The sequence below is a fragment of the Catharus ustulatus genome (genome assembly GCF_009819885.2).
Source record: "Catharus ustulatus isolate bCatUst1 chromosome Z unlocalized genomic scaffold, bCatUst1.pri.v2 scaffold_26_arrow_ctg1, whole genome shotgun sequence".
Taxonomy (NCBI): Eukaryota; Metazoa; Chordata; class Aves; order Passeriformes; family Turdidae; genus Catharus; species Catharus ustulatus.
In genome coordinates this window covers 907,090-933,551 of record NW_024879445.1, presented here as the reverse complement: position 1 = coordinate 933,551, position 26,462 = coordinate 907,090, and the positions used below count along the sequence as shown (strand labels likewise).

The window sequence follows — 26,462 nt, the reverse complement described above, 5'->3', positions numbered from 1 at the left end:
TTTTACTCCCGTTTTCCTTTGAAAAAGGAGATGATACCAAAATAATTATTTGACATGAGTGGCAGTGGCTGGAGGAGCACCACCTTCTTTGGCCACAGATTCCCAGGCTGCTCTGGCTGCTTTGTGGTGGCCTCTGCCTGCATGATTCCAAAGTGTTTGCTGCATCCAGCTCACCTGGCTGGCTTTCCCTGTCAGCAGCAATTCTACAATGTTTTAGCACTGATCCTTGCATAAATAATACCCTTTATTAAAAGATTTTTTAGTGAGTCAAAGCCTTACACTCGTTTTGAAAGCCAGCACCTTTTACAGACTATATATTTCAGTGATACATTCAGGACTTTTCCAAAGAACATTGAGCTTGGATGCTAAATATATTACCTCTAGTTGTTCAGAACTTTAATTCTAAAACACAGCTTAAGCCATGGAAGAAATCTGTGGTGATTAACTGAATGTTTCCTTTCTGCTTGGTTGAAAAAGGTCATCCCTCCTTTTGTGCCAGTTTTCAGATCTTTCCAGCTTTATTCTTTGCTTTCCTAGGTATTGTGCCAAACACCTGGAAACACAATTTCCAGATCTGCATCTTTAGGGTATCAAGTGTGAGTGCACAATAAATGGAGTGATAATTTAATGTCTGTGAGTTTTGCAGGGCAGGCTTTGGCAGGTCATTAGTAACCTGCCAGTGGCTCTGGTAGCATTCTGTGTGCTCCAGTACTTTCACACAAGATTTGGAGCATTTATAGGTGATTCAGCCTCATGCCCTACAGAAACACATTGCAGGAAGGAAGAATGCTAGAAATTAAAAGTAATTGAGGTTCCAACACATGACAACAGAAGCAGTTTGGCTTCTTTTTTCTGTGACAATCTCCTGTGTGTAAATTGCCAGGAGCAATATTCTTTACTCGCTTATTCCAGCTGAAGGATTTGCAAAGGTAACTAATTTCATCCTCTGATTCACTCCTTAGAAATCCCTTTTTTCTTTTCCCTTCCAAAAACGTAACCTGAATTCTTCTAATTTGTCATGGTGGTTATTTTTGGGGTTGGTAAAATCTTGAGCATTACCAGCAGAATCATGAGCATCCCTTCCTGTGCTGTTTGTAACAGAGCCCTGTTTTGAAGCTTGTTGTTGTTCTGGAAAAATATTACAGGCTGCCTAAATTATCTTTAAAGTGCTTAGAAATTGCTGATAAAGTGCATAAATTACTTTCTTTATGCTCTGTGTATATCCTTGTGCATGTGTGAGACTGTTCATATGCATAAGACAAGAAGTATGCAAGCTACATTCACATTGGTGCATGTAGAGACACTCAGATACAACATTTTTAAAATGTAGTCAGGATTTGTCTAATTGGCATGTGCAATTCCTGGCACCCTTCCCCTCAACATACATTTGTTATTTCAACAGATCATGGTGCTTGTACAGACAAAAGGCTAAACAATTTTAATTTACCTTCAGATGAAACAATGGCATAATGACATATCCAGAGAATTACTTTCTGCACTTTGGTCAGGTTTGGGGTTTTTTTGGGGGGGTTTAATGCCTACCATGCAATGACAAAGGTTTATTCTCCCTTTGTTCTTTTCAGAGTGCTGCAGCAGCTCCCAGCCCAGTGCTAGGAAACATTCCCCCAGGAGATGGCATGCCAGTAGGTCCAGTACCACCGGGGTTTTTTCAGGTATTCAGAAAAAAAATTATGATTACAGGAATTTTAGGATAGAAAATCCTCTGTAATACTGTTTGCAAGTCTGTAGAAAAGGTCCTGTTCTGAACTGTGTCTCACTGTGTGGTGCAATTTTTATTTTTAAACAGAAGTGGACAGGTGGGAAGGAAGGGACCTGACTGATGAGTATTTAATTTATGAAATAGTACTGCACAGAACAAGAAATGGTGCCAGGTTTTTAGCAGAGATGGAAAATGCTTGAGTTCAATATTAAAATAATTTCTTATGATAATACATAACATTCCGTGGAAATGTGAAAGTCAGAACGTTGTTGGTTGTGTTCAGCTCTGTGCTGAAGCCAAGGGCCAGATTCCTGAGTTTTTGTGGGAATTCAGCAGAATGTGGGCAATGCAGAATGTCCCACTGAGCATCACCCTGCACCTTGAAGATCTCAACCTCAGTGCCTAAAAAAGTGAAGTCAGGGATCTGGACCATGTGCTGCTTCTGTTCAGTTTTTTCCTATGTGGAGCTAAATGATATGATGGTGGAAGAAATTACATTTTAGTGCAAGCCCAGCATGGTGTTTGTGACCCAAGGCTGGGCTTACATCTCCTCCTCACCAAAACTCAGTTGTTTTTCTCCACATTGGCAAATTGAGGCTTGATTTGTAATACATGAAGGTAAAGACACTTGGAAGGGGAGTGGAAAATACCTGGCTGCTGCCGGTCACAAAATTGTTGGGAGGTGGCAGAACTCATTAGTTGATTTATTTCTGCTTTTAGAGTTTTGAACAGCTGGTTAGGTAGGGTCTTTTGTACATGATTTTTGTCTTAATTTTTAGATTATATCAATATTTCACCTTTTTTTTTTTTTTTAACTTTAGCCTCCCACTGGAGTTGTGATGTCAGAGGAATTTTTTGTTATTGTCTATGATGACTACTAGGATGAGGAAGGGGCACAGATAGGACAAGTGTGTGAAGTACAGAGGAGAGAGAAACTATTTTAAAGGTTTTGCAGGAGGAGGATGTGGGAGTTTTGTTTTTAGAAGCGTGAATAGACTTCTAGCCACTCCAGATCTTTGAAGATGTAAGAAAGACAACCTGATAGAATGTTGAGTGTGGGTAAAATCTCATTGTAAGCTAGTATGGTGCTTGAGTCTGTCTTGAAGCCACGGCATCATCCTGCTCTTTTTACGAGGCCTGAGAGTGAAAAGAAACATTTTCCATGACATTATTAATCCTTTTAGTAGCTGTGAGCTTAAGAATACACGTAGGTTTGGAAATCAGGTGTGGTAGTGGGTGTGGTGATGTGTTTGGGAGCAATCCCAGCAAGGGGAGCCGAGCCAAAATGCAGAGGGTTGCAGCCCAGTGAGAGCCTGAGGTGCGTGAGTGAGGCTGTGAGTGCAGACAGCCCTGCTGCTGCAGTGGGTGTTGTCAGGCAGCACTTGGTGCCAGGCTCTGAAACCTTGCTCAGAGCTCAGCCTCACCAAGGTCAGCTCGCCCCAGGACAGGAAAATGTGCTGGCAGACAGAGCCTGCATGTGTGACACTTGGAAAAATGGAGGGGCATCATCTGCTGCTGTGGAACGCAGGTGAAGTCACAGGCAAGGAAGGGAAAGCCAGGGTGAAAACCTCCTCGTTCTTTCAGGGGTGCTGCTGTTCTGGTAGAGCTTTACCTGGACAGGCTGTTTCTGCAGCCCCTCCTGCAGTTCCTGTGATCCCAGAGTAAAGCAAACCACAGAGAACAGGTTCTTCTGTCTCGGTCTGAGGGCTGGCAGCCCTCACTCTTCTCCACCCAGCAATTTGGAGTGAGACCTGCCCCTCACTCCCAGATTGTGGCAGCAAACAGTTTGTGCTCGAGTCAGAGCACATGGGCAGAGCAGCAGAGAGGTGCCTGTGTCTATATTTAGTGCACTGAGCCTTTGCTCCACAGAGGCCTCATAGCATTTTAATTCCTTTAGCCCGAAATTTTTCTGGAAGGTCACCCTGGAATGGTGAGGGTGCCTGTTGTTGCTTTCAGAGTTGTTTGGGTTGGGCTGAGCTGAAGCTGCTGACAGCCAGCACCTGCCAGCTCTGCTTGCAGAGCTCAGGGGTCACAGATGATTTAAAATAATTTCTTCCCTCTTGGTTTTGCACTTGTGTTTTGGGTGGGCGCTGAGCACTCAGGGCCATAAGCAAAGTGGGGTCATTGCTGCTGCAGTGGGTTCTTAGCAGAGCAGGGGAATGTCACAGTCCAGGGGGGGAAATGTGCTGGGAATGAAGAAACACCAACAGTCTTTGTTGTGGGTTAGCACTGCTGACCTCTAACATGATTTAATAATGATAAAAAATATTTATCTTTTATAGGAAAAAATAAATATATTTTACTCTTAAGAAATAATGCAGTCTCCTTGTATAGCACATGGAGGTAGAGAAATAAAGGAGAATTGTTGTTTCTCAGACAGTAGGTGGTAAAACTGCTCTTTGTAAAATGAGGTTTTCTCGTGCAAGTAGACCATTAGCACTGATGTTAATTAGCAACCTGTGGCATTTGATGCCTGGTACACAGAGGTAGAGGTTCTGAAACAAGCAGCTGAATTTATCTTGTCTCTCTCTGTAATTGTACTTAAATACCTCAGTTCAGGTGAGGGATGATGGTCACTGCAGTCCTGACTGCCCAGGAAAATGGCACAGTGCAGGGAAGTTGGTGGAGTTGTACACAGCTGTTGTCATCAAATAAATGAGTTTTGGGGGTTTTGTTTGTTTGTGGGGTTTTTGGTTTTAAGAGAAATCATTTGCAGTGTCAAAAGTAAAATTTGAAAAGTCAGTGTTTGTGTGGAGTTTGTGCCTCAGTTTCCTCCTGGTGTGTTTGTGTTTGTGTGTGACTTCAAGTTCATAGACACATAACTTCTTGTCCTCATCCTCTCTCAGTCTGAGCAGCAGTGGGACTCTGGAAATAACTCATTGTGAAACAGAAACAGAGCCTGCTCTTGGTTCATTAGCAGCAGCGTAATAAAATAAATAATAAAATAAATAATAAAATAAATAAATAAAATAAATAATAAAATAAATATGGGTCATTTTATGTATCATTTTTTGACGTTTTTAATCCCCATCATTCTTCATATTGCCAGTGATGGATATGACTGGTTCTGGAGCTGTGTCTGACCCTGACATAATAACTGAGCAACTGAAAGATTGAATAAGATCATAATAAATAATTACCTTTGGGTCTGATGTTAGTGCATGTATATAATGTCAGCAGCCACAGCTTTACACAAGGCTCTTGCAAACTCACTCACAGTGAGTTAAACCTTCCACTTGTGATCACAGAGGTTCGGGTCATAGAATTCAGAGATTTTCAGGTTTCCACATCCAGTCTTGCAGGTGCAACTGCTGCTCTTCAGGTACTGAGGGCCATTTCCATCCCTCTCTTAACTGATGTTTGAAGGCAGCTGAACAGTTTGAGAGGTACTACAATTATGTTTTTGCAAACCATCTACTTGATTCTTGTGGACAATTTTGGTGTTAGTAAGCAAATGAGAAAAGAGGGATGCTTGGGAGAATTTGTTCATTGAGTTGTTTGAAGTTTTTAAACAGCATGTAAACTATTGATTTCACAGGATCTTACTTGCCTCTTTGTTAAATTCCCTGTTTTAGCACTCCTAAATGCAGAGTTTGAAACAGAGCAGTGTAGAATGGTTTGGAAGGGACCCTGAAGCCCCTCTTGTTTCAGCCCAGCCACGGCTCTCCAAGTCAGTGACACCCAGCACTGCCCAGAGTCTGACCCTGGCTGCTGCTCTTGCCCTGCAATTAGGAGAAACACTTAAATGTGTGTTGAGTTAAACCCCAGCTGCTGGGCTGCACGGCTGTCCAAAGGTTTGGCTGTGTGAGGAGTGTGGCTGGCTTTAGAGGCACTCACCTGAGAGACCCTGCCGGGAGCTGTAGGGCAAGCAGATTGTTTTACAACTGACAGTTCACTTGTTTAATTTGGTAATTCTGTTAAAAGTCAAATTCTAACACTTGTCTGTACCTTTTCACACATAAGTGAAGCACCCTTTCTTTCAGGCACATTACTTTTTTCAGCACATTTGTTAAAATCTCTTCAACTTACCACTAAACATTATTTCCGTGGTGCCTGTGTTTTCTAAAGGGCTTTTCAAGTGGTTGGCTTCGTTCACCAGCTTCAGATCACCAGATAAACTTGGAATGGCATGGGAGAGAAGTGTCGACACCATGTTTGAAATACAAATGTTACATATTCCTCTTATATAAAGGGGGAAAAAAAAAAAAGCAGCCCAAACCCAGCCCTGCAAAGTAATGTGAGCCTGCCTTGCCATCTAGTGGCAGCTGCTCGTGCTCGTTTCAGCTCAATCCATATTATTCTCCAGTATTATTTTTAGCCTTGTTTGCCATGGTAGAGCTGACCTAATGCTTCAGGAGAATGTTATTACAGTAAGGCACGTGAGCAAAAAGGACCTCATTTCCCTGCCTATATAAATATTTATCTCCCATAGTAATGCTAGGCAGGAAAATTTAGAAATATATGTGCACACATGAACATTTGTATTGGTTATATATGAATATATAACAAATATATATCTACCACATGTAAATAAATATACATTAAAGTTTATCACTTAGTTAAGTGAGAACAAGCAAAGTCAGCAAATTAAAAATTAGTAGCATGCATCTCCTGCATTTTGAAGCAGAAATGGTGAACTACTTACACGTGGAAAGAAAATGGATTTGTAAGGTGCAGTGTAAGCCTGCAAAATATTTTTGTGATGTGCTATTTTAGTTCATAGTTAATATTGACCCTATTTACAGTAGAGGCATGGCATGACACTTTGTTAAGAAATAGAGTTTGTATTCCAGACACAATTAATGCAGCATTTGGTTACAGCAGTTAAAGGAAGGAAGATGAGAAGGGAGGAATTCCCCAGCACTCTTTAAAACCATTTTGGAGTGAATTGTCCACTGGGGGTTGTAATTTGTGCAGGGAATGAGGAATCCAAGTTCCAGCTTGGAATGGCACAGCTGGAGCCAGAGGATGTGCTGTGGTCTGCCTGGTCTGTGCAGAACCTGTCCATCTAAAAACACTTTGTTTCTTTTTAAACCCCTTAGAACTCTTTCAGCTCTCCCCTTAACGCTCACACAGTCTCCTGGTTTTCCAGAGTTTCTCCATATTTTATCTCCCCCCTCCCAGCAGCCACACCTCATTATCAGTCCCAGGATCCATCACCAGGGCTGATCCTCCTCCTGTGTTCCCCATTTGTGCAGCATTAACTGTTCTGTAAAAACGAGATAGTCACAAACTGTAACAGAACAGCAGAATTAGCTGGATTTGGCACATGTTCACACCCTGCCTCAGTTCCACTGCAGCAAGTGGGGCAATGGCAGGGGAAGAGTGAAAAGTTAAAGAATCTTTAAAGAGTCTGAGCAGGGCAGATCCAGGGAAGTGCCAGAAGCCTGAGAATCATTCTGGACTGTGAAAACGTGGTGATGGAAGAATGAAACGTCACAAGAGCTGCACATGCAGCTTGAGAGCAAAGATAGCCCTGAGAAACTTTGAAATTATGATTTTACCAGGGATCTTTTTCCCCTCTGAGTTTATATAATTCTTGTTAGTAGGAAGAACCTAATTGTATTTTTGGAATCTCCATGGTTTGTCAATGCACCCACCCCAGTGGAGCAGGCTGGGAATACTCAAATTCATGAAATTATATATCATATAATTCTTGGCAGAATTGGCATATGTGCATTTTTGTCCTCAGCAGTATCACACTGCATTTCAAAATATTCCATTTGTTAAAATTGTTTTGACTTGTTGGTCTGTGTGAGAGGGTATTATCATCTAGAGAGATCTGTAAGTACTTTGTGTTTTTCTCCTTTTTGGATGCCTTTCCCTAAATACCAGCAATAAAGTCAACTCATAAAAAGTAAAGTTATGCAGGATCTGCTGGCCTCAATAATCCCAACCTGCAGTTGTGGCAATGCTTTTATTACTTGTAACTTCTGGAACAAATTAAAACTGCTCAGTTTGAGGAGTTAATCAGCTGTTCCAAAGAATCAGCCGCGTTTCATAATCTGGTTTATCAATCTGGGGAGAATGCTTTCAGTCATCTGTCTGGATGTCTAAATTCTGAAAATGCAGGAATTTTTATTTTAAGGTGATACATCTTGGATGTTTTGGCTTGTCATGTTTGAAATACTCTGTCTTCCCTTCTATTTGCTTTTAATGAAATTAATGTAAAAACTATTTACCTGGTTTAAAATTCATACAAGTAATACTTCTTACAAAATTTGAATGTCTTTCAAAACTCCTTTAAGTATCATGTGCAGAACTTGGCAGAACTTTCTCTCCCAATTACAAAATCTTGAACTTCATCCCCACAAAGTGACACAGATGTAATACCTACAATTCCTCCACATCATCTAAAAGCAAACCTGGCTTTCAGCATCTCAGACAAATGTTTAGCTGGGAGCCAAAGGTTTTGGTTGGGACTTTTCTGGTTGTTCTTGTTTCTTTCTTTCTTTCTTTCTTTCTTTTAAGCATGGAATAAATTTTTCATTTTTCTGCATCAACCTAGGTGTCTGTTGCAGTGTCCTACCATATGGTGTTCCTTGACCAGGGATAAAATTTTGAATTTATTCTAAAAGCTGGTATTGCTGTAACTTGGAATTCTGGATGTGGAAGGAGCTCTTCAATTTAAGGAAAAAAAAAATTCTCTATATTCTGAATTAAATCAGACCTCTTACTGTTGCTATTAATAAGTTGTCAGTCTGCTCTTAGAAAACCAGGAATTATTTTTTAGGGATCTTTTCCTGAAATATAGAAAAGAATTTGCTCATGGAAATGGGTTTGGTCATCAGGAAAGGCCAATGTAGGGAGAAATCCTGTCTCAGTGCTGAGAATAACACATTATTATGTAAAATAACATAGATAAAATCAACTGGTTTGGTTTGCACTGGTAGACTGCAAGACGTGCAGTGTAGAACTCAAATTTCATCTTTGAAATAAAAACATTTTGGGTTTAGTCCTGGTTAAAACTAAAATGTGTTAATGAAGAGTGTCCTGAAACTTGGGTGATTTGTTACTGCTGAGGGAGATGCCACAAAAAAAATCATAGTGGAAACTGAAAAATGGAAAACAATGAAGTGAAAAATGAATTGCAGGGTAGCTTGGATAAATTCAATTCACACATATTTAATGGTTCCTTATGGTCCTCCTAGGAGAGCAAACCCCCTTTGGCTTGGGAATGGGAGATATAGGTGTAAAACACCTCTAAAATGTGTAAAAACACCTCCTAAAACACAGGAGTCTTAAAGAGATATATTGAAATATTATTTGCTCTTATAGGAAAATGAAATAAAAATGACCAGCAGTCTTTATTTTTTATCATTTGGATACTAATACTGACACTAGTAGCCCTAACAGTAAATGATGCCAAACCTTTTAGCCCAGAGTAGAGTTTGAAAACAGAAAAGGTAAAGATAAAATTGTATTTTACAGAATGTGTAACTTGTCAACTGATTTGTAAACAGAGAGAGCAACAGAGATTTTTGGTTTGTTTCACTTGTGATCATTTAGAACTTTTCAGTGGATAGATGGAAAGATTGGGTCATTTTCAGAATTTACAGAGGAAATGTGACTTTGTCTCTTGCACCTTGAACTGTTTTCCAGTGCTGGCACCTCAAGTAGCAGCACAATTAATTTAAGATCACTTGTAGTGTGCACAAATAAGGTCTGTGGTTCCATTTTCAGCTGCTGGGGTAAGTGGTGTTTGTGTTTGTGCTGTAGGTGGCTGAGTTATAAAAATCAATTATTGCCATTTCGGTCCTTCTCCGCACCAAGTGTGAGGCTGTGTCTCACCATGTGATTTTTAATTTGTGGTCAATGTATTTACAGTGAATCCCGTCTCTGTAACAATTGAAATATTTGGGATTACTCCTCTGGGCTGTGGATTATTGTAAATTTTGCAAATTCATGTGAGACAAAATGTGATTGATAAATGTAAAGGTGTGAGGAGAAACAGGATAAAAGTGTCAGTGCAAGAAACCTGTATGTGGAAAGAAGTAAATTACACTCCCAGCTTTTGGAAGGGAAGTAAATTTTAAAAAACAACAGATTTATGGAAGTATGTAATGCTTGGTAGAACACCACCCTCTGAACTCCTTATTTCACCACAATTAGGTGGAAGTGAAAAATAACCGACATCATATTTTAGAGTCTCCTGAACAACTGGAAAAGAGAGTAAGAACTGTTTGACTGTCAGAGAAACATCCAGCCTCTGTGCCTGATTAACATCAGCTTCCTGGTGCACACTTTCTGTAAAAATCACATTTTGTAGCACCAGAATGTGGGAAGGGAGGCTGCTGTCCTTCCACTTTGCTCTCTCAAAGACTTCCCCACTGAAAAACTTATTTTCTCTTGTGCTGAGAACTGGGAAAACCAGGATTTTACCAGATTTTGATGTTGCACAGCCCACACATCTCTCAGACCAGCATTAAATACTCAGGTTATGAGATGCCCTTTGCTCTCCCTGTACTGGATTATTGTTGAGCAGGGAGAAAGCAAAAAAGTGCTACGACTTCTGCCACCATCATTCCAGTTCCTGAACTTGCCTTTCTTTAAAGCACTTTCAACAATTCAGCACAAAGTGTTGCTGTAAGAGCAGGAAGCTTATTAAATTTAACATTTCACATCTTGATTTTATTTTGTGTCATCTCTATTATTCTCTATTCTATGACTTTACTCCTTTTAGATTTCTGGGCTCTTTTTTTTTTTAACTTTCACTGTTAGCTAGTAAATGCAAATATTCTGCAATGACTACACAAAAGGTTTTTCCTTTTTGGCTTCTTTTTCACCCAGTTTAGCAGAAGGTTCCTCTTCCTTTCTCAGCCTTCAGGATACTTTTTGTGATGCCAAATTAGTGAAATTTATACCTGAGGACAGGAACTGCAGTGTATTGCTGACAGCAGATGTTGGTGGCATCTTTATCTCAGCAGTGGCTGAGATCTGGCTTCCTTGCCTGTTATTTTGTTTTATTAGTTTTTGGAGTTTTTTGGGTTTGTTTTGATTGGTTGTTTGGTTGGGATTTGTTTTGAGGTTAGGGTTTTTCTCATTTTTTTGTGGCTGCTTGTTTGGTTTGGTCTCATTTTTTTGGTTTTAGTTTTGAGAGATTTTAGAGGAGGCCTGGTTTTGTTTGATGGGGTGTTTTTTTTTAACTGGGTTGGATCTTTTATGTGTTCTTTGATTTGTTTTTTTGTTTGTTTGTTTGTTAGTTTTGTGTTGTTGGTTGCTGGAGTTTTGCTATTTCTTTTTCTTTGGTTGGGATTTTTTATTTGGGATTTTCATTTGGGGTTTTGGGAGGGGTTGTAGTTTTTGGGGGTTGTTTTTTGGTATGTTAGTTTGCTTGTTTTGAAATGTTTTTCTGTTTTTGCAAACACTTTATCGTGTCTGCCAGTTCTTGAACTCCATTGGAGAAGTTGATTTTAGCCCCTCTGTCTTCTTCCTGCCCCACAGTTAAAGTTGCCTGTTGCATTATTGAGTATTTTTCCAGCTTAATTTAACTCCAGACAAATAAGGAGCAGTGTGAGCATCCATTTAGGATGCATTTAAAATGCCGAGTTTTGAGGCAACAGGCAGAAATGTCCAAGTCTTCAGCATGCAAACATTTCATTTTCCCCTTCAGAAAGAAGGTGTGAGTGGCCAGTTCAGGGTCTGTGGGCACTGGTTTTAATTTAGTACAGGTATTCTGAGCCCAGAAAGTTCAGGGGTGTTTGTGCTACAGGACAAGGGGAAGAAGCAGCTGCCAAAAAGTTGAGCAGAGAGGGATGCCTGCTGTAGAAATGGAAGCCCACAGTGGTTCCTTCCCAATGAACATTCCAGCAATTCCTAATTCAAGAAATAAAAAAAATTATAAAATTAAAGTAAAACTAGTTCAAAGACTAAATGGAAATGACAGGAAAGGGGTGAATGAACATATCTACTGCTTGAGTTTGTGTCTTTCAGAATCTGGTGCTCAAAAATGTGTGTGAGGATTTTAAAACTACTCCCACTGTCCTGAAAACCTGAGAGTATTTAATATATATTCATTAAAATGTTGGACAGAATTTCTTTGTTGTCCTGAAGCATCTTGGTGAAACCTTTTTGAGGACAAACAATATATTGGTAGTGGAGAGGGAAAAGTTCAATCACTGACACAGAAATGAGAATATTTAAATTGGTAAATTTTTGTGGTAAACCAAACCACAGGATTGCAGTTACACCTGGGTGTAAGGGGAACACAGATACATTAATATTTACAGTATATAAGCCTCGTCAGCTTGGAAGGAGCAGGGGTTTTATTACTATTTTTTATTACTATTACATAGTATTAGTAGGCTGGTTCTGCTCTTAAGACATGGCTGAATTGAGAGACAGTTCAGATTTCCCTTTTGTTTGAGCTGCACAGCTGTAAATAAACTTGATTTTAGTTTGCTGGGGGAGACAAGTCAAACCCAGGGTCCTCACTGGAGTGGCTGCAGTCAGTTCACCTTTGTGGAAATGGCTGAAATTCTAATTTCCTGACACTTCTACTGTTTCACTAGGGCCTGGCCACATGCACAGCCCTTTCTCTTTGTTATCAGAGGTTCTCACCATCACAGTGCACAAAGGAGCCTCCCTCTTCTACAGCACATCACTTCAAGTATCTTATTAATCTATTCACAATTGTTATTGAACTCCCTTCTCCAGTTTGTAAACCCTCTGTACATTAAATTGCTTTCTAGCACTGCTTTGAGTGTGTGTTTATGTAGGTTACATTACTTCAGCTTTCATCTGATGCCAGGATGTGAAAGGTTTCATTAATTTATTGAAGTAAGATCATAGGAAAAATTCCAGTAGTACTTATTGGTAAAATAATTGCAGTTTCTCTGCTAGCTATTGCTGGTCTAAACCAGTCTTTCTGTCCCTGTGCTCAGTCACAGCATACTTTTATCTCTTCATTTTCTCCTGGAGCTGTAGGTACTCCTGCTTGCCAAAGCCATCCTCTTCATCTTCTGTTTAGTCAGATATTTGTGCCTTTTTCCCGTGGATTTGCCACTCATCTTCCTAGATTTCTAGGCTATTGCCACACTTTGGGGTGGGATGAACAGAACAGTTAAATGTTTTTGCTGCCACTACTTTGTGCGGCTGGCAATTACCTGGGGGCCTGGCCTTATTTTTGAGGTAGCTCAGGAGCAGCCAGGAGCCACCAGAACCTCACAAGGCGTGGATGGTGTGCCAGATTTGGGTATAAATTGAGGTGTGAGAGAGGAGATCCAGAGTGTGAGCAGGGAGGGGTGGCAGCAGGGCAGCCCTGAACTGACATGATGACTGAAAACAGCTGAATTCTAAATATTTGCATCATAAACTGGGAATCTGTGCCCCTGCAGGTTGGGTTTTGTGTTGCTTTTTACAGTGAATGAAAGGTATTTGTGAATTCCTCTGAACTCTCCCAAGAAAACTTTTGTTTTCTATTGCAAGGCTCCCATCTTTCCCCCTTTTCCATTGCAAAGTACAGATGTCTGATCGTGGTTTATTCCTCTCTATTAATGCATTAAGTTTTTTATAATCTGCGTTTGCAAGCACTGAAACAAAATGTTAAACAGTTTATTGGAGAAGCTCTGAACTGTGGAGCAGTGCTCAGGCTGGCTGGGTCTGAGGGTGGCAGTGGCACAGGGTGGCATTTACAGTGGGATAATTCAGCAGTGTTTGTTTTTTTTCCCTGCAGCCCTTCATGTCCCCCCGGTACCCTGGAGGTCCAAGGCCACCTCTCAGAATACCCAACCAGGTAAGGCTTGGTCCCTGATGCTCTGCTGGCCCAGGTGAGGGTTCTGTCCCTGCATATCCTGTATATCTCTGTTGGATATACAAATTATATTTATTTCACAGCAAATATTGGCCCCCACAGACACTCTGACGACTTTTAAAAGCACTGAATTCCCAATTTTCTCTCCTCTCCATCAAAGGATGTGCAATGCCAGGAGACAAGGATGAGTAATGAGCTGCTGTTCGTCAGCAGGGACCTTTTCTGGCCCATCTGTGAGAAGAGGGTTCTGGAAGTTGAGAACATTTGTGTTTTCAGGTTCTCCATAGTGCAGATAAAGGAGGAGAAAGAGTTGTCAGTAGATGAAAAGTTAAAGACAAGCAGACCAAAAAAATCCATCATTGGAGCTCTGAGAGGAAAACTAGGTCATTTACAATATTGGGAGAAGTGGAAAGGATAAATGGATTAGGTAGACTGGTTCAGCTTTGGCTTCCAGCGCTGCCTTTCTATTGGCACACTATACTCCAGCCTCATTTCTGCCTGTTTTTTATATTTATGTAGCACAGTTTCAACAAATTTGTCATTACTTTTGACACATTATCACCAGAAGGTATGAAATCTAAATTTCAGTGAGCTGGATATGTAATTTGGCAAGACTTCTCCAGGTGTTGCTCTACCTGGTAATGTTTGGGATCAGGTTAAGTTACCTGTGCCAGGGCTGCTTTCTCACCAGGGCAGAGGGGGGCTTAATTAACCTTGATGAAGTGATGCTGTAATTCAGTGTAATCCCGATTTTTGCATTTCCCAATGCTATCTTAGGCAGAGGTGTCTGAGCCCCTGAGCCAAGTGTTTGGGTTTCACACCCTCTGTGCCCAAGCTCAGTGAATCCTGGCAGGTGGGATGTGGTGGCTGGAAGCACTGCCAGCCTGCAGGTTTGGTTTCAGGAGTGTTTTTGCCTGTATTCTCAGTCCAGAGTGGAAGATAATCACAGAATTGCTGCATTCACATTACACCAAGCTCACAAATAGCAGCACTGATGGACAGGGTGTGGAAACAATAAACGATTGTGGTGCAGCTTTAAGCCCCAGATTTTGATTAGGTGGTTGTTTAGTACTGGAATTGTGGAAGGAGTGCCTGCCCATGGCAGAGGGGTTGGAAGGAGATGGGCTTAAAGGTCCCTTCCAGCCCAAACCATCCTGGATACATTTTTACAGAAAATGTGATGGTGCTTTGAAATGCTAAATAGCACCTCATGGATCAGCTACAAAGATCCATTCATAAAAGTGTTTTTCTACTTGACCCAGCTACAGGTAAAATCCTGTAAAAACGAGCTTTAATCCTAATTCAGTAAACCCAGAGGGCAGATTAATGTGGGGATTTAAAAGCACATTAACTCTTGACTCAGAGGAAACATGGAGGAGTTAGGAGTGAAACGTGTGTGTTGTGTTTTTAACATGAATGTGAAGGCATTGTGTGTTTTCATGCTGTGTTTTCCCTGCCCCAGGCCCTCGGAGGTGTCCCGGGGAGTCAGCCCCTCCTGCCCAGCGGGATGGACCCCACACGGCAGCAGGGTGAGTGTGGCACCTCTCCACACCTCTGTCCTCACCAGCTGGCACCTTCCTGCAGATCCTTAGCCTTTTCTGCTCGTTAGAGAGAGATGAAGGTGCTTGCATCCTGTAAAATTAAATTACTTCTGTGTTTTGTGTATGAATATAATGTATTTTATATTGTGTTTGCAGGTCATCCAAACATGGGTGGGCCAATGCAGAGGATGACTCCTCCAAGGGGAATGGTGCCATTAGGACCACAGGTATTTTCTGCAGATGGCTTATCCTTAGTGGCAGGCATATACTTAGTCTATATTCTCTTTTGTGTAGCTTGAAGACACCCAGGATTTGTTTTCATGATCTCTTTTTAAAACAAAGCTCCCGTTTTACAAAAAAAAATCAATATGAGTTGCAGCTGTACAAAATCAAAATGGAAAATCTGTCATTTTCATTAATATTTGGAATTAAAAGAGGAATCCCTCCACTTGCTTTCTTTAGGAAAGTGAATGTTGTAATCAAAGACTGACACAAGGGAGACCAGAAGTGGAGTAGGTGTTTCCTCCTCCTCCTCCTCACTGATTATGCTGTTTAGGAGGAAAACATTAATACCCTCTAACTTCGCCAAAAATACCTCTCCAAATTCTCTAAAGTTCTTCTCTCATCCACTGCTGACCTAAATTTTGGGGCATGCTGCCAGTGTTTTGTTCCACAGTGTGCTGGTTGTGCCCACACTGTGCATTTTTGCTTCCCCATTTCAGATAATCTCTCTGGTGGCTTCTCATTTTAATAACAACTACATTCTCAATGGCTTTGCCTTCCAAGTCTGTTCACAACTGTCTGTGCAATTTTGGGTCTCCTTGCTGAAAACCTGTTGTGCAGCTCTTCACAACCTCTGCTGAGTTACCAACAAAACATTATTAAATACATATTCTATTTTACTTACATGGCCCTGAAATATATTTTCGATTTTTGGAGGTGGAAGGAGAAGCTCTGCTGTGCTGCCATATGACATTGAGCTGATCCTTTATGCAGCACCATTAGTCACACAGCAGGCAAACCTCATGCCACTTTTTATGAGGATAATTTTTCCATTTTTGCTGTCGTTTAAGATCCAGTGTTTTTGCAAGCTTCTTTTTTCTTGTGCTCAACATCCTAACCTACACAAAATTTAAGTCCACAAAATTTAAGACCACAAATTGGATCCATAATTGGATCCCCAAATACCTGGGCCACCAAGCTCTGCAGAGAGCATCCCTGCTCTGAAAGGACATCTGTATGGGTGGCCCTAATGGCAGTGCTGTTATTTAGGGCAAAGGATTAGCAGTAATTACTGATGGAAGTTAGATTGTGAGGTGAGACAGATTGTTCTGCTTCTATTCAACTGAATAAAAAAATAGGTGTAATTTATTTTTTTTGTGTAAGTAGTGCAGTCAAACTTTGGTCATGATACTCAGATTGTATGGGCGTTGGGAATTTAATTTGTTAGCATGGCTAGGACATTGATGACCATGATAAATGCTGTTCATTTTGATTATCACAGACCTGAGATAGTGGAAGGTGTCCCTGCCCAGGGCAGGAGTGGCACTGGATGGGCTTAAGGTCCCGTTTTGGGATTCTCTGAATTATTAGGATTGAACAATGAAAATAGAAATGTAATGGTACATTAGAGAAGTTATATCATGTGGTTTAATTTTATACAAACATCATGAAATCTAGGTAGAAATAATACCATTTGATATCTCAGAATCCTTTGTAGGGGGTTCTGATTTTGAATTGCCTTGGTTTAGCAGTCAAATTCATTATAAAACCTGACCTTTGCTGGCCATTAACTTGAGCTCAATATGTGTAAATAATAAAATCCCCCCTGAAAACATGTTTATCATTCTTGGCCAATTTCTGTTGTCTGTATTGTTTCTCCTTGGGGTTAATGCTCCCATTTTTTTAGTCAACAGTCAGGGAATCCTGAAAGCATGAATGGCATGGCCTGTCCTGGCAGCAGTTGCACAGGGATGTCATTAACCGGCTGTCCTTTCTTTCCCCCTCCTCTTTGGTTTTGTTTTTTTGTTTTGTGGTAGTCTGACCCTTGGTTGTCGTTGCAGAACTATGGAGGTGCCATGAGACCCCCTCTGAACGCTTTAGGTGGCCCGGGGATGCCTGGGATGAACATGTAAGCACAACATAAATCCTACTGTACCTAGAAAATGCCATTATTGCATTGCAGAAGGAGCAGTTGGGACAGATGAGGCAAGGAGAGCGTGCTCTGATGACCTGTAAAGGCAATTTTAAGATGTGAACCCACAGTCCTCTGCTGTCCTAACAAGTCTGTGCAAATGCTCAGTTTCTTTCACAGATCAGATTAAAATACTGGGAGTATTTTGTCAATATAATCACTGATATATCCTTGTATATATTTTAAATACTGACATATTTATATTTCTACTTACTAAATATCTTGTGAGGAATGTTTTATCTCTGCAAAATAAATCAGTACTTAATTGTAGCAACATAGCCTTTGTCTAGAGCAATTTATGAGAAAAAGAAACACACAATTGGTGTGAAAGTCTTCCTAAACTGCAGTTCTTATTACTTAACTACATTTATTTCCAGTCTAAACAGATAGAGGAGCTTTACAGATACGAGAGTATTTTTGTCAGTGTTTCTGTGTATTTCTGGGTCTGGAAAAGCATATGGTAAAAATGGGTATAATCTATGAGTTCAGATTTATTCCAGACATGGATTTAGCCGTGTTTCACCTTGTATCCCTGAAAACAAACCCTCTTTTAAGTGTGTAGAAATACTTCAGATATGACATTAAGAAAACAGTAAAGATTTCCATATGCTTTTCTCATTGTATCATAGATACCCATTTTTACTCTAGTTTTTATAGAAAATGTAAATAAGAAATTATAATTTTCATTTCAAGCAAAAATGTTATCACCCTGAGGAAGTCAAAGAGGTACAGAAATAGATAATGTAATTTCAAAAATCTACCATACCTCTAATTGGTTTAGATTTCCAGACATACATTGAATTCTTAAAGGAAATAAATTAAAATCTGAAGTTATGTGTTGCTCTGTCATAGAGATCACATATGGGGATTGAAGACAATTCTAGGATGGTCAGCATGCATGTTTTTCAATTAAATTGATGTGGAAAAATAATTAGACATTTGAAATTCCATGTGAGTCAAGTATGAGCACTGTAGAGTGCTTATAATTCAGCAGAAGGCTGAATTATAAAAAAAAAGGAAATTAGTTTTGCAGAAGTAAAATTGAAGGATAGATAAGATATTTTGAAACTATTTATTTGCATAAATGAGAGTTTGCACAGGAAAAAATCAGAAAAGAGTTTCCTGGTTATCAAAAAGATTTCCTGTCCTACCAGAAAGAGAGGAGATGGATTGAAGTAGTGATATTGCTGCTTTTTGTAAGCACATATTGTCAAAGGGTTGCTCTGAGTCTGGATTCTGTGAATTGTATTTTCAGGAGATGAGGGTGTTCTCCTGCTGTGCTTTTCCTGCTGTCTCTGAAATTGCAGTGAGGGCTGAGATCAGGGCTGGGGGCCCTGGCAGAGGATGGACCCAAATTTGTCCCCCTGACCCTTTATCCCAGTGTGGGTCACCTGCATCAGGCTGCCCCTTCATACATGAGAGCTTTCTTTACATGACAATTTCCAGCGTTCTGCTCTTCTTTTCCTTGGATTTTTGGCAGTGCCAAGTACAGAAATGTGTGCTCCACAGAAACAGCTGCCGTTTAAAATCCAGCTTCTCCTCGGAAGGTGCGAAGGGAAGCTGCTTTGGTTAGGAGCAGACTATCTGCCAAGTGAAATGTTGCCATTTTTCTGGGTGAGAAAGTGTTCTTTGTGGTCAGAAACGGCAGCTCATAAGGCAGCACCTCAGTCCATACAATCCACAAATGCTGGGTAATTCCTTGCTTTGTCATCAACACCACCTGCAGATTTCTGCTGGACACAGCTGATGCCCAGCCCATGCTCTTCCACAGAATAACTTCATTTTAGCTGCAAGTGTTTCACTTGGAACTCGACACAGCCAATTTTAGGAAGATCTCATGTCTCTGCCAGTTTCTGGAACAAAAAGGCAGATTTCAGGGAGCAGTGTTTCATTTCACTGGTGATTTTTAACACCCTGTGTGACCTGCAGTGCTGTCTCAAGCACTAAGAATATCTCAGTCATGCCTCATGTTTGAAAAAAAAAAGGGAAAAGGTGTGATTTTGTCTTTTAACTTAAATTCACAAACTTGAGTCTAGATGTTTCATTTCCTGATGGAATATATTTACCTCTTGGAAAACTAAAATTTCAGACTTTTGATTTTTCGAGCCAGGATTGACACTTACAGGACAAACTCTAAAAGAATTGCAGCTAAAAAAGCTGGTCATAGCAGCAGATACTTTGTGAAGTGTTTTGGAATCAGTACTTGCATGGTTATGTTTTATGGCCTTTTTGGTGCTTCCAAAATAAACATTTAATAAAAGACAAAAGAGCTTCTTGCATGGAATGGAGAAAAAAAAAAAAAAAAAAAGCCATTTGGGGGGTTTCCTGTGTGTTTTATAAGCATTTGGCTCCACAAAATCCATGTGGCTTTCCAGCAGAATCTGCTGCAGTGATTTCTAAGTCTATACTGAAAACAGTCCAATAAATCTGAAAATTCCAACAGCTTTTTAGATGAAAGGTGAGTTCCCGTGTCTCAGTGTAAATTTCTGACTTTCCATATTCCTCTGGCTTAACCCAGTTGTGTCTCTGAATTAGTACGTGTCACAGAAATGACTGCAAGGGTTTGGGGTGAAAACAGACTTTTAAGTGTTGTTACAAATATTCCAGATTTTTCTGAAAGAGAGGATGCAATAAACCAATGAAAAATTAAAAAAAAAATAACAAGGGAAAAAAAAAAGATCACCATGTGATCATCAGCAGAGGAGAAACTGCAGAATATTTGACCTGAGGAGCATTTCCTTGCTCAGTCTTTCATTGAATGAAGCACAAAGGACCATACCAACATTCTTTATTTCCAGCATTGCAACAATACAGGCAGTCGAAACAAATAAATTTTCGGTTTATTTTTTTCTTTTGAGACAGTTCCTTTATAGTTTCATCAACAGTGTAATAAAAAAAATAAGATTCAATATTAAATCCCTCAGGCGTTGTATGCACTTAATAGTTTTTATTTCTGCAATACTCAAAAAACTTTCAGAACTCATTAATAAAGGGTGATTCTTTCTCTCTGTTTAAGTCTTTCTTCCATGCCTGGTGAGCTGCAGTGGTTAATGTTGCTTTTCTTCAGCTAATGAGGCCAAAATGCCATTGCAAATGTGGAAGTTTTGTCATCTGCTCTGCCTCTCCACTGTCAGGGCTTCATAAAGAGATTCAGTTCTTGTTTATAAACAAGCAGGATCTCTTGGTGCTGTTGGAAATTAATAGAAGTTAATAATTAGAAATAATTACAGGCTTGAGACATTGTGACTGTAAACATGTTGATTTTACATTTGAGTCCCCTCTGGATTGTTAAGAGATGAAGCCTCACCCTCAAACTATTTTTCTGGGTTTAGCTGAGAGTGGGAAACTTAAAATAACAGCAGAAGTTGTGGGAAAAACCCTCTGAGGGTTTTCTGGGTTTAATACATCAAATTTATTGTCATGGCTGAGGATGTTACTGTCATGATCACCATCATCATCATCCTCATCACCCTACAAGGATCATGGCAACATATTTTGTATGGCTTGTTCTTCTATAAATTGGGTGTTCTCACAACATTTATTAGCTAATTGCACAAGTTTTACTAATGAAACCTAACTATACTGCAGTGTTCTAGATCCACAGTAAATGAATGCATCCTCAGTACTTCAGGCATGTGCTTAATTATGTGAGCAAGATTACTGGTTCCATGGCTGAACATTTATTTATTTTATGACTTAAATTTATTTTCTGAGTAGTAAATACATTAATCAGCTCAACAAATGATTGAATAGCTGTGCAACAACAACAATTCTGCTCTTGCATTTTAACTTGGTTTAGTTATGGCTTGTAAACACACTTTAGTTTGAAAAAAGCCATTTCCTTCCTCTGGAAACAGGTTATTCAGATTTTTTTCATCAGAGCTGGTCAGAGGATGGGGATGGTTCTGTGCCTCACCATTCTTCTTCTGTTTCAGGGGTCCTGGGGGTGGTAGACCTTGGCCAAACCCAACCAATGCCAATTCTGTAAGTAAATGTTACAAATATATTTGACATCTTCCTGTATTTAGGGAGGTATCTTCATGCCAGGCCCAGCACTGCTGTAACATAAAGGCTGTCCTGGCATCCTGCATGAGCAGCAGTGTCTGGTGTTTCTCTAGAAGGCAGAAAATCTTCATTTCCATTCAGGGATCATATATCATTAGTTCTGAAATGTCCATTTTTGGCACTTGCAGATGGATAAGGTGGGTCTGGCTTGCCCTGCTAAAGAGTTCTTCCTGGTTTTTTCACTTTTGAATTTTTAAATCTGTTAGTGAAATTCTTCAATTTTCTTTTGCATGTACTGGATTAAAATGGATATTTTTAAACTGATAGTTAGAGTCTTTTCAGTCCCTGAAATCAGTTGGCAAGGTCAACAACAGATTTATTTGTAACAGTCATTTGGCTGACAGGTTGTCTGTAGAGAGGTTTGTCAGTAGAATTGCTGCTCCCACAACAGCACTGGCCTGTGTTCCTTTGGAGAGAATAACAGCAAAGGCAGTGACAGGGAAGGAAAACAGAATATTCACAGGATTTCTCCATTAAATAAAAAATGGAAATAAATACCAGTGTCTTACCAGGTGAAAGATGTGGTAGCTTCTTTTCCTTTCATGGTGAAGATTGCAATCAAAGTAAGTTTTCTCTAAGAACACACAAATTCAGTTCATGCTTGGCTGACTCTGAAGTCCCGCTGACTGAAATGCAAGTGTGCCCTGCCTGAGCTCATACACCTTATAAACTACATCGCCTTAATAACGTTATACCTTACCATTTTTTATACTTTGTTATTTTTATAGTCGATATTTTAAAAATTGCTGAAAGGAGGTGTTTGTTTTGGCAGCAGAGGCGTTTCCCCCCATGATTTTAGCTGTACCTTTAGTTCCCCTAATTAATGAGCACTGACCTGCAGCTGCCTGGAGCCCATCCCAGCACAGAGGAAATCACTGTTTTTTTCTGTTGGTGTTACAGATACCTTACTCCTCAGCCTCTCCTGGGAACTACGTGGTGAGTGCCTTTGTGTGTGTTCATGGCACAGCTCATCTCATTCAGGCAGAGGAACAGCAGCCCAGATGTTGTGTGCTGGCTGGGAGCTGCACATCTGGCCTACTCCAAGGTTTCCCAGCCATCCCTGGTGCAGATGTGGATCCCTGTCAGCCTGCTCCACACTGCCCTCAGAAAACATTTATATTCCTAATACAGTGTGTTGTCCACAAAAATGAAGGACAAAAAGCACCTTGGCTTCCTCAGAGAAACAACTGAGAGAGTTGTGCGAGAGTTTCTGAACTTCTGCAGAAAAAAAGTGTTTATGTGTAGTGCTGGATTACGTGTCTGTCACTAGAGATTAACCTTGTTTATTATTTCAGACTCCTCGTTGTTGTTGTTGCTGTTGCACTCAGGTTATTTGTATGGCTGAGGAGCTCTCCTAAGGCAGATTGTTTGGTCTGCTTTTATGACATGCTCAGGGCTGGTGTCACAGGGTGATAAGGGAGGATTATAGCATTAAAATAAATTTACTTTGTCCTTTATTTGGACAATTAGCTGTGGAAAAGGTTATGATTGTTGCCTGTAACTACAACAAACAGAAACAAACCAGATTTGCTGTCTCCAATTCAGATCTTTCAAGCAGAACTTCTCAGAACTCTGGAGGGGTTTTGTGGGTTTGCCACATTCTATTGTTGAAAAATTTAAAGACATTTTGGGAATATTTGATTTCATAGAGAGCAAGTATTGAGGATGAGGGTTGGGCTGGAGAGCTCCTAAAAAAAGTTTTTTGTTAGAAGATTTGTAATCTGGAGTTATTCACTTTAAGAACTTAATAAGAATAATGTATATATATTATATTAATATATACTAATATATAAAATTATTTACTAATATATAAATATATATAATATGTATAAATTCACAGGTATATGCTCATTATACATAAATACAATTGTATTCTCTGAGTGAAAATAGTCACTACTAAGAAACTCTCTAAGAGAAGAAAAAACACAAACAATTAGAGTAAAAGAAAATATAAAATGAGATGCAAAAGCAAATCAAGACAAGTGACTTTTCTCATAAATTATAAGTTAGCTATTCCTACCTGTCTTTATGTGATGTTGAAAAATGTGCTGAGAGCCCTTAAAAAGATGAAGTGAGTGAGCTTGGTACACAGATATATGGATAAAATGTGTATGGAGAGCCTGTGATGCCTAGGGAGTCATATGGGTGTGGATAAAATGTGGATATAAATTTATGGATAACAGTTTATAGGTAAAAAGTGTATGGAAAGATATCCTGTCAGAACAACCAGACCCTTGTAATCACTGCCTCTGACAATATATCCCTGTCTGAAATAGTGTATCTGCTGCTTTAAATGATAACAAAAGAGATACAGGGCAGTAACAGTCATATGGAAATGAAAATAATAATTACTACTAGGAGTCTGTGTGTGTTTTGTTATGGAAATTCAGTATTTATTGACTTTAATTGATGTGGGCGTTTTTACCAAAGTGGAAGTTGGTAGTTTTTCATGTTACCTGAGGGGGTTCAACAAATGTAGAAAGTAAGATGTTATGGTTCTGTTCTTAGAAAATGATTAGGGTGATTAGAATAAAATTCCTGGAGAAATCTTCAGGAATCTTAAACTCTTGTTTAACAACCAGAGCATTTTGTGATTTTTAGTCTTGCTCAGACTTGTGACATGGAAATACCGAAATCCTTGATGTGGGGTTTTTTTGTGTGTGTCTGCTTTAGGTTTTTTCTAACCTTTTAATTCATGCTAACTGACAATTTTTACTCTCCCCAGGGTCCTCCAGGAGGTGGAGGGCCACCAGGAACACCCATCATGCCTAGTCCTGCAGGTACTGAAATATACTTGGAAATAACAAAATTATTACAGATTTTAGGAAGTACGCTAGTTGTTTTTTTAGTAAAGAATCAGATAACTGAATTATTTTTATATTCTTTTATATTATTTTAAATTATCTGTATTTTCTATATCAGATTTTTTTTTCCCTGCTTGTGTAAGTCAAGCACAGGAGGGTAGGGAATTTTCCTACCATGGTACTCATGGCCAAAAAAACTTACTGCCATGACAACTATAATAACTTCATTGAATGCAATTCGAGGGATTTAAATAAATACAAATAAAAATGAAAACCAAACAAAACCCCTTAAAAATGAACAAATTAAAAAAGGCAACCTAAGGTAAAGGTATTTTAGGTTCTGTTTTCCAAAGCATGACAACACTTAGAAATTGGCCACCTGTGAGTTTTGTTAGGGTGTTTATTCACCTGTGAAGCCAACAGCTCAAAGATTCCACAGCCCAACCATCCCCTGAGTGTTCTGACATGAACCAGCAGAGCTTGGGGACAGCCAGGTGTGTGTGTTGCAGAATCTAGTGGGTGAAGAACTTCTTGCCTGCCTCACTGAATATTAAAAATAACATTATAGGCCAATCCTGCTTTAAGCTAAAAGTTTTTCTGTTCCCCCTTTTCCTCAGACAGCATCTTTGAATGTTCTCCTGATACGTAGGGCTCTGTATATAATGGAATTGTTTGCTTGGATTAATCCTTATAAAATCATCTTGGAGGTATTAATTAGTAGACAAAACAGTGGATTTATCTTCCTGTTGTACTCAGAAGACCCTTGGGTGTGGAATGGGCTTGTGGAGGGTGCTGAGTGCTGAGCTCTTCTTTTCTGTGCAGATACTGATTTTACAAAATTGCCAATATTTTTTTTTAAATCACACTGTCCCCTTAGGGGTGTATACAGACTTTTGTCAGATCATCCTCCTGTGGGTTTTTGCCATTTTTGGGTTTTTTTGCAAGCATTGCACCAGGCTGTGCCATGAAGATGCATCAGCTAAAGCCTCCCAGGAGGGAAGGATCAGTATTCCACATGGATCTATTCAAAATCATATGGACTTGACAGGGATGACAGTGAAAATCTGAAACTCTCAGTCTGTGTAAGGAGAAGCTTTTCATCACTTATTACAGATGGGAAACAAATTACAGGAATTACTGATAAGAAGCAAACTCCTGTTCTATGGATAATATTGAAGATGAACAAAGAAATTTAGAACTCCAGGAAACAGGGTGTTAGGAATTAAATAGTTACAGATTCTTGGTGATTTATAAACCTTTTAACAGTCATGCATAAAACTAGAGCCCAGAGGTAGTCACCTGGGGACCTTGGCAATTATTTCTTTTCATAGCCCTGTTGTGTGGCAGCAAGGAGGTAGAAAGGGAATAAAATCTGCCATTGTATTGTCTCTGTGTATGGGACTGAGGCACAGTAATAATAAGAACAAAATGACAGGAAATGTATGAGGTGAGTAGTTTTATTGAAAAATGTATTTTAGCACTTAAAATAATCTCTTATTACAGATTCAACCAACTCTGGAGACAACATGTACACTTTAATGAACGCTGTGCCACCTGGGCCCAACAGACCTAATGTAAATATGAATCTACTTACATCTTTCTTTGAGCAGCCTTTTGTTTATCCAAACACTGTGTTTCCAGCAGCTATCATTATTGCTAAGCTTTCCATTTTTATGGGTGGCTCTTCAGTTTTGGGCCTCTGGGAAAAAAAACCACCAGTAGAACTTAGAAATAAATAAATGCAGATTTGCCAAGTCGTTTATGCAGTAAACTGCAGATTGTTTGGCTGTAATGGTAATGTCTTTTAAATGTGTGAAGAGCTAAATTTAAGGTTAATTATGTAATTGGACAGCAACTGCTCAGCTTGTGGAGGTGATGAGGAGCTTTCCACCTTAGGGTAGGTCAGGTGGGGTTTGAAATCTGTTAATTAATCACTGATGGATTTAAGAGAGTTATAAAAGTTCCCTGTAACTTCAGTGGGGATAGGGCTGAGTTGCCAGCAGGAGTCTGAAAAGTCAAACAAAAAGCATTGAAGTAAATAATAAATTATTGCTGTGTTGGATTCCAGCCTACAGAGACAACAGTCTCCAAAAATCATGATATTGACCCAAAAAAATGCTGGTTTTCAGTCCTCACAAGAGGTCTGAATGGGACTTGAGAGTCTCTTTGCATTCAGAGCTGAGGATTTGTCCTTACTTTTTTATTTTTCCCTTCTCCTGAGGAATATTTTCTCTTTATTAGCTTGTGTGAAAAAGAATTGTACAGTTTTTAATGGCTGCTCCTTTTGTAGTTTCCACTGGGGCCAGGCTCAGACGGACCCATGAGTGGACTGGGTGGAATGGACTCACATCATATGAATGGATCATTAGGTAACAGCAACTGTAAA

The 26,462-nt window shown here is 39.7% G+C and overlaps 1 protein-coding gene across 4 annotated transcripts in view; it reads left to right on the top strand.

Moving 5' to 3' along the window:
• The window catches only part of SSBP2 (single stranded DNA binding protein 2), a 122,989-nt gene that overhangs the window by 85,755 nt on the left and 10,772 nt on the right, over positions 1 to 26,462 (top strand). The window contains exons 5-14 of one of the 4 annotated variants that reach the window (XM_033086411.2): positions 1,584 to 1,673; positions 13,395 to 13,454; positions 14,935 to 15,001; positions 15,170 to 15,240; positions 17,053 to 17,144; positions 21,143 to 21,191; positions 22,173 to 22,208; positions 23,998 to 24,052; positions 25,580 to 25,650; positions 26,367 to 26,445. In XM_033086411.2, the coding sequence (XP_032942302.1) occupies positions 1,584 to 1,673; positions 13,395 to 13,454; positions 14,935 to 15,001; positions 15,170 to 15,240; positions 17,053 to 17,144; positions 21,143 to 21,191; positions 22,173 to 22,208; positions 23,998 to 24,052; positions 25,580 to 25,650; positions 26,367 to 26,445 (670 nt within the window). The remainder of the gene's footprint in view (positions 1 to 1,583; positions 1,674 to 13,394; positions 13,455 to 14,934; positions 15,002 to 15,169; positions 15,241 to 17,052; positions 17,145 to 21,142; positions 21,192 to 22,172; positions 22,209 to 23,997; positions 24,053 to 25,579; positions 25,651 to 26,366; positions 26,446 to 26,462) is intronic. The other 3 variants (XM_033086412.2, XM_033086413.2, XM_033086414.2) reach the window with 3 other exon arrangements.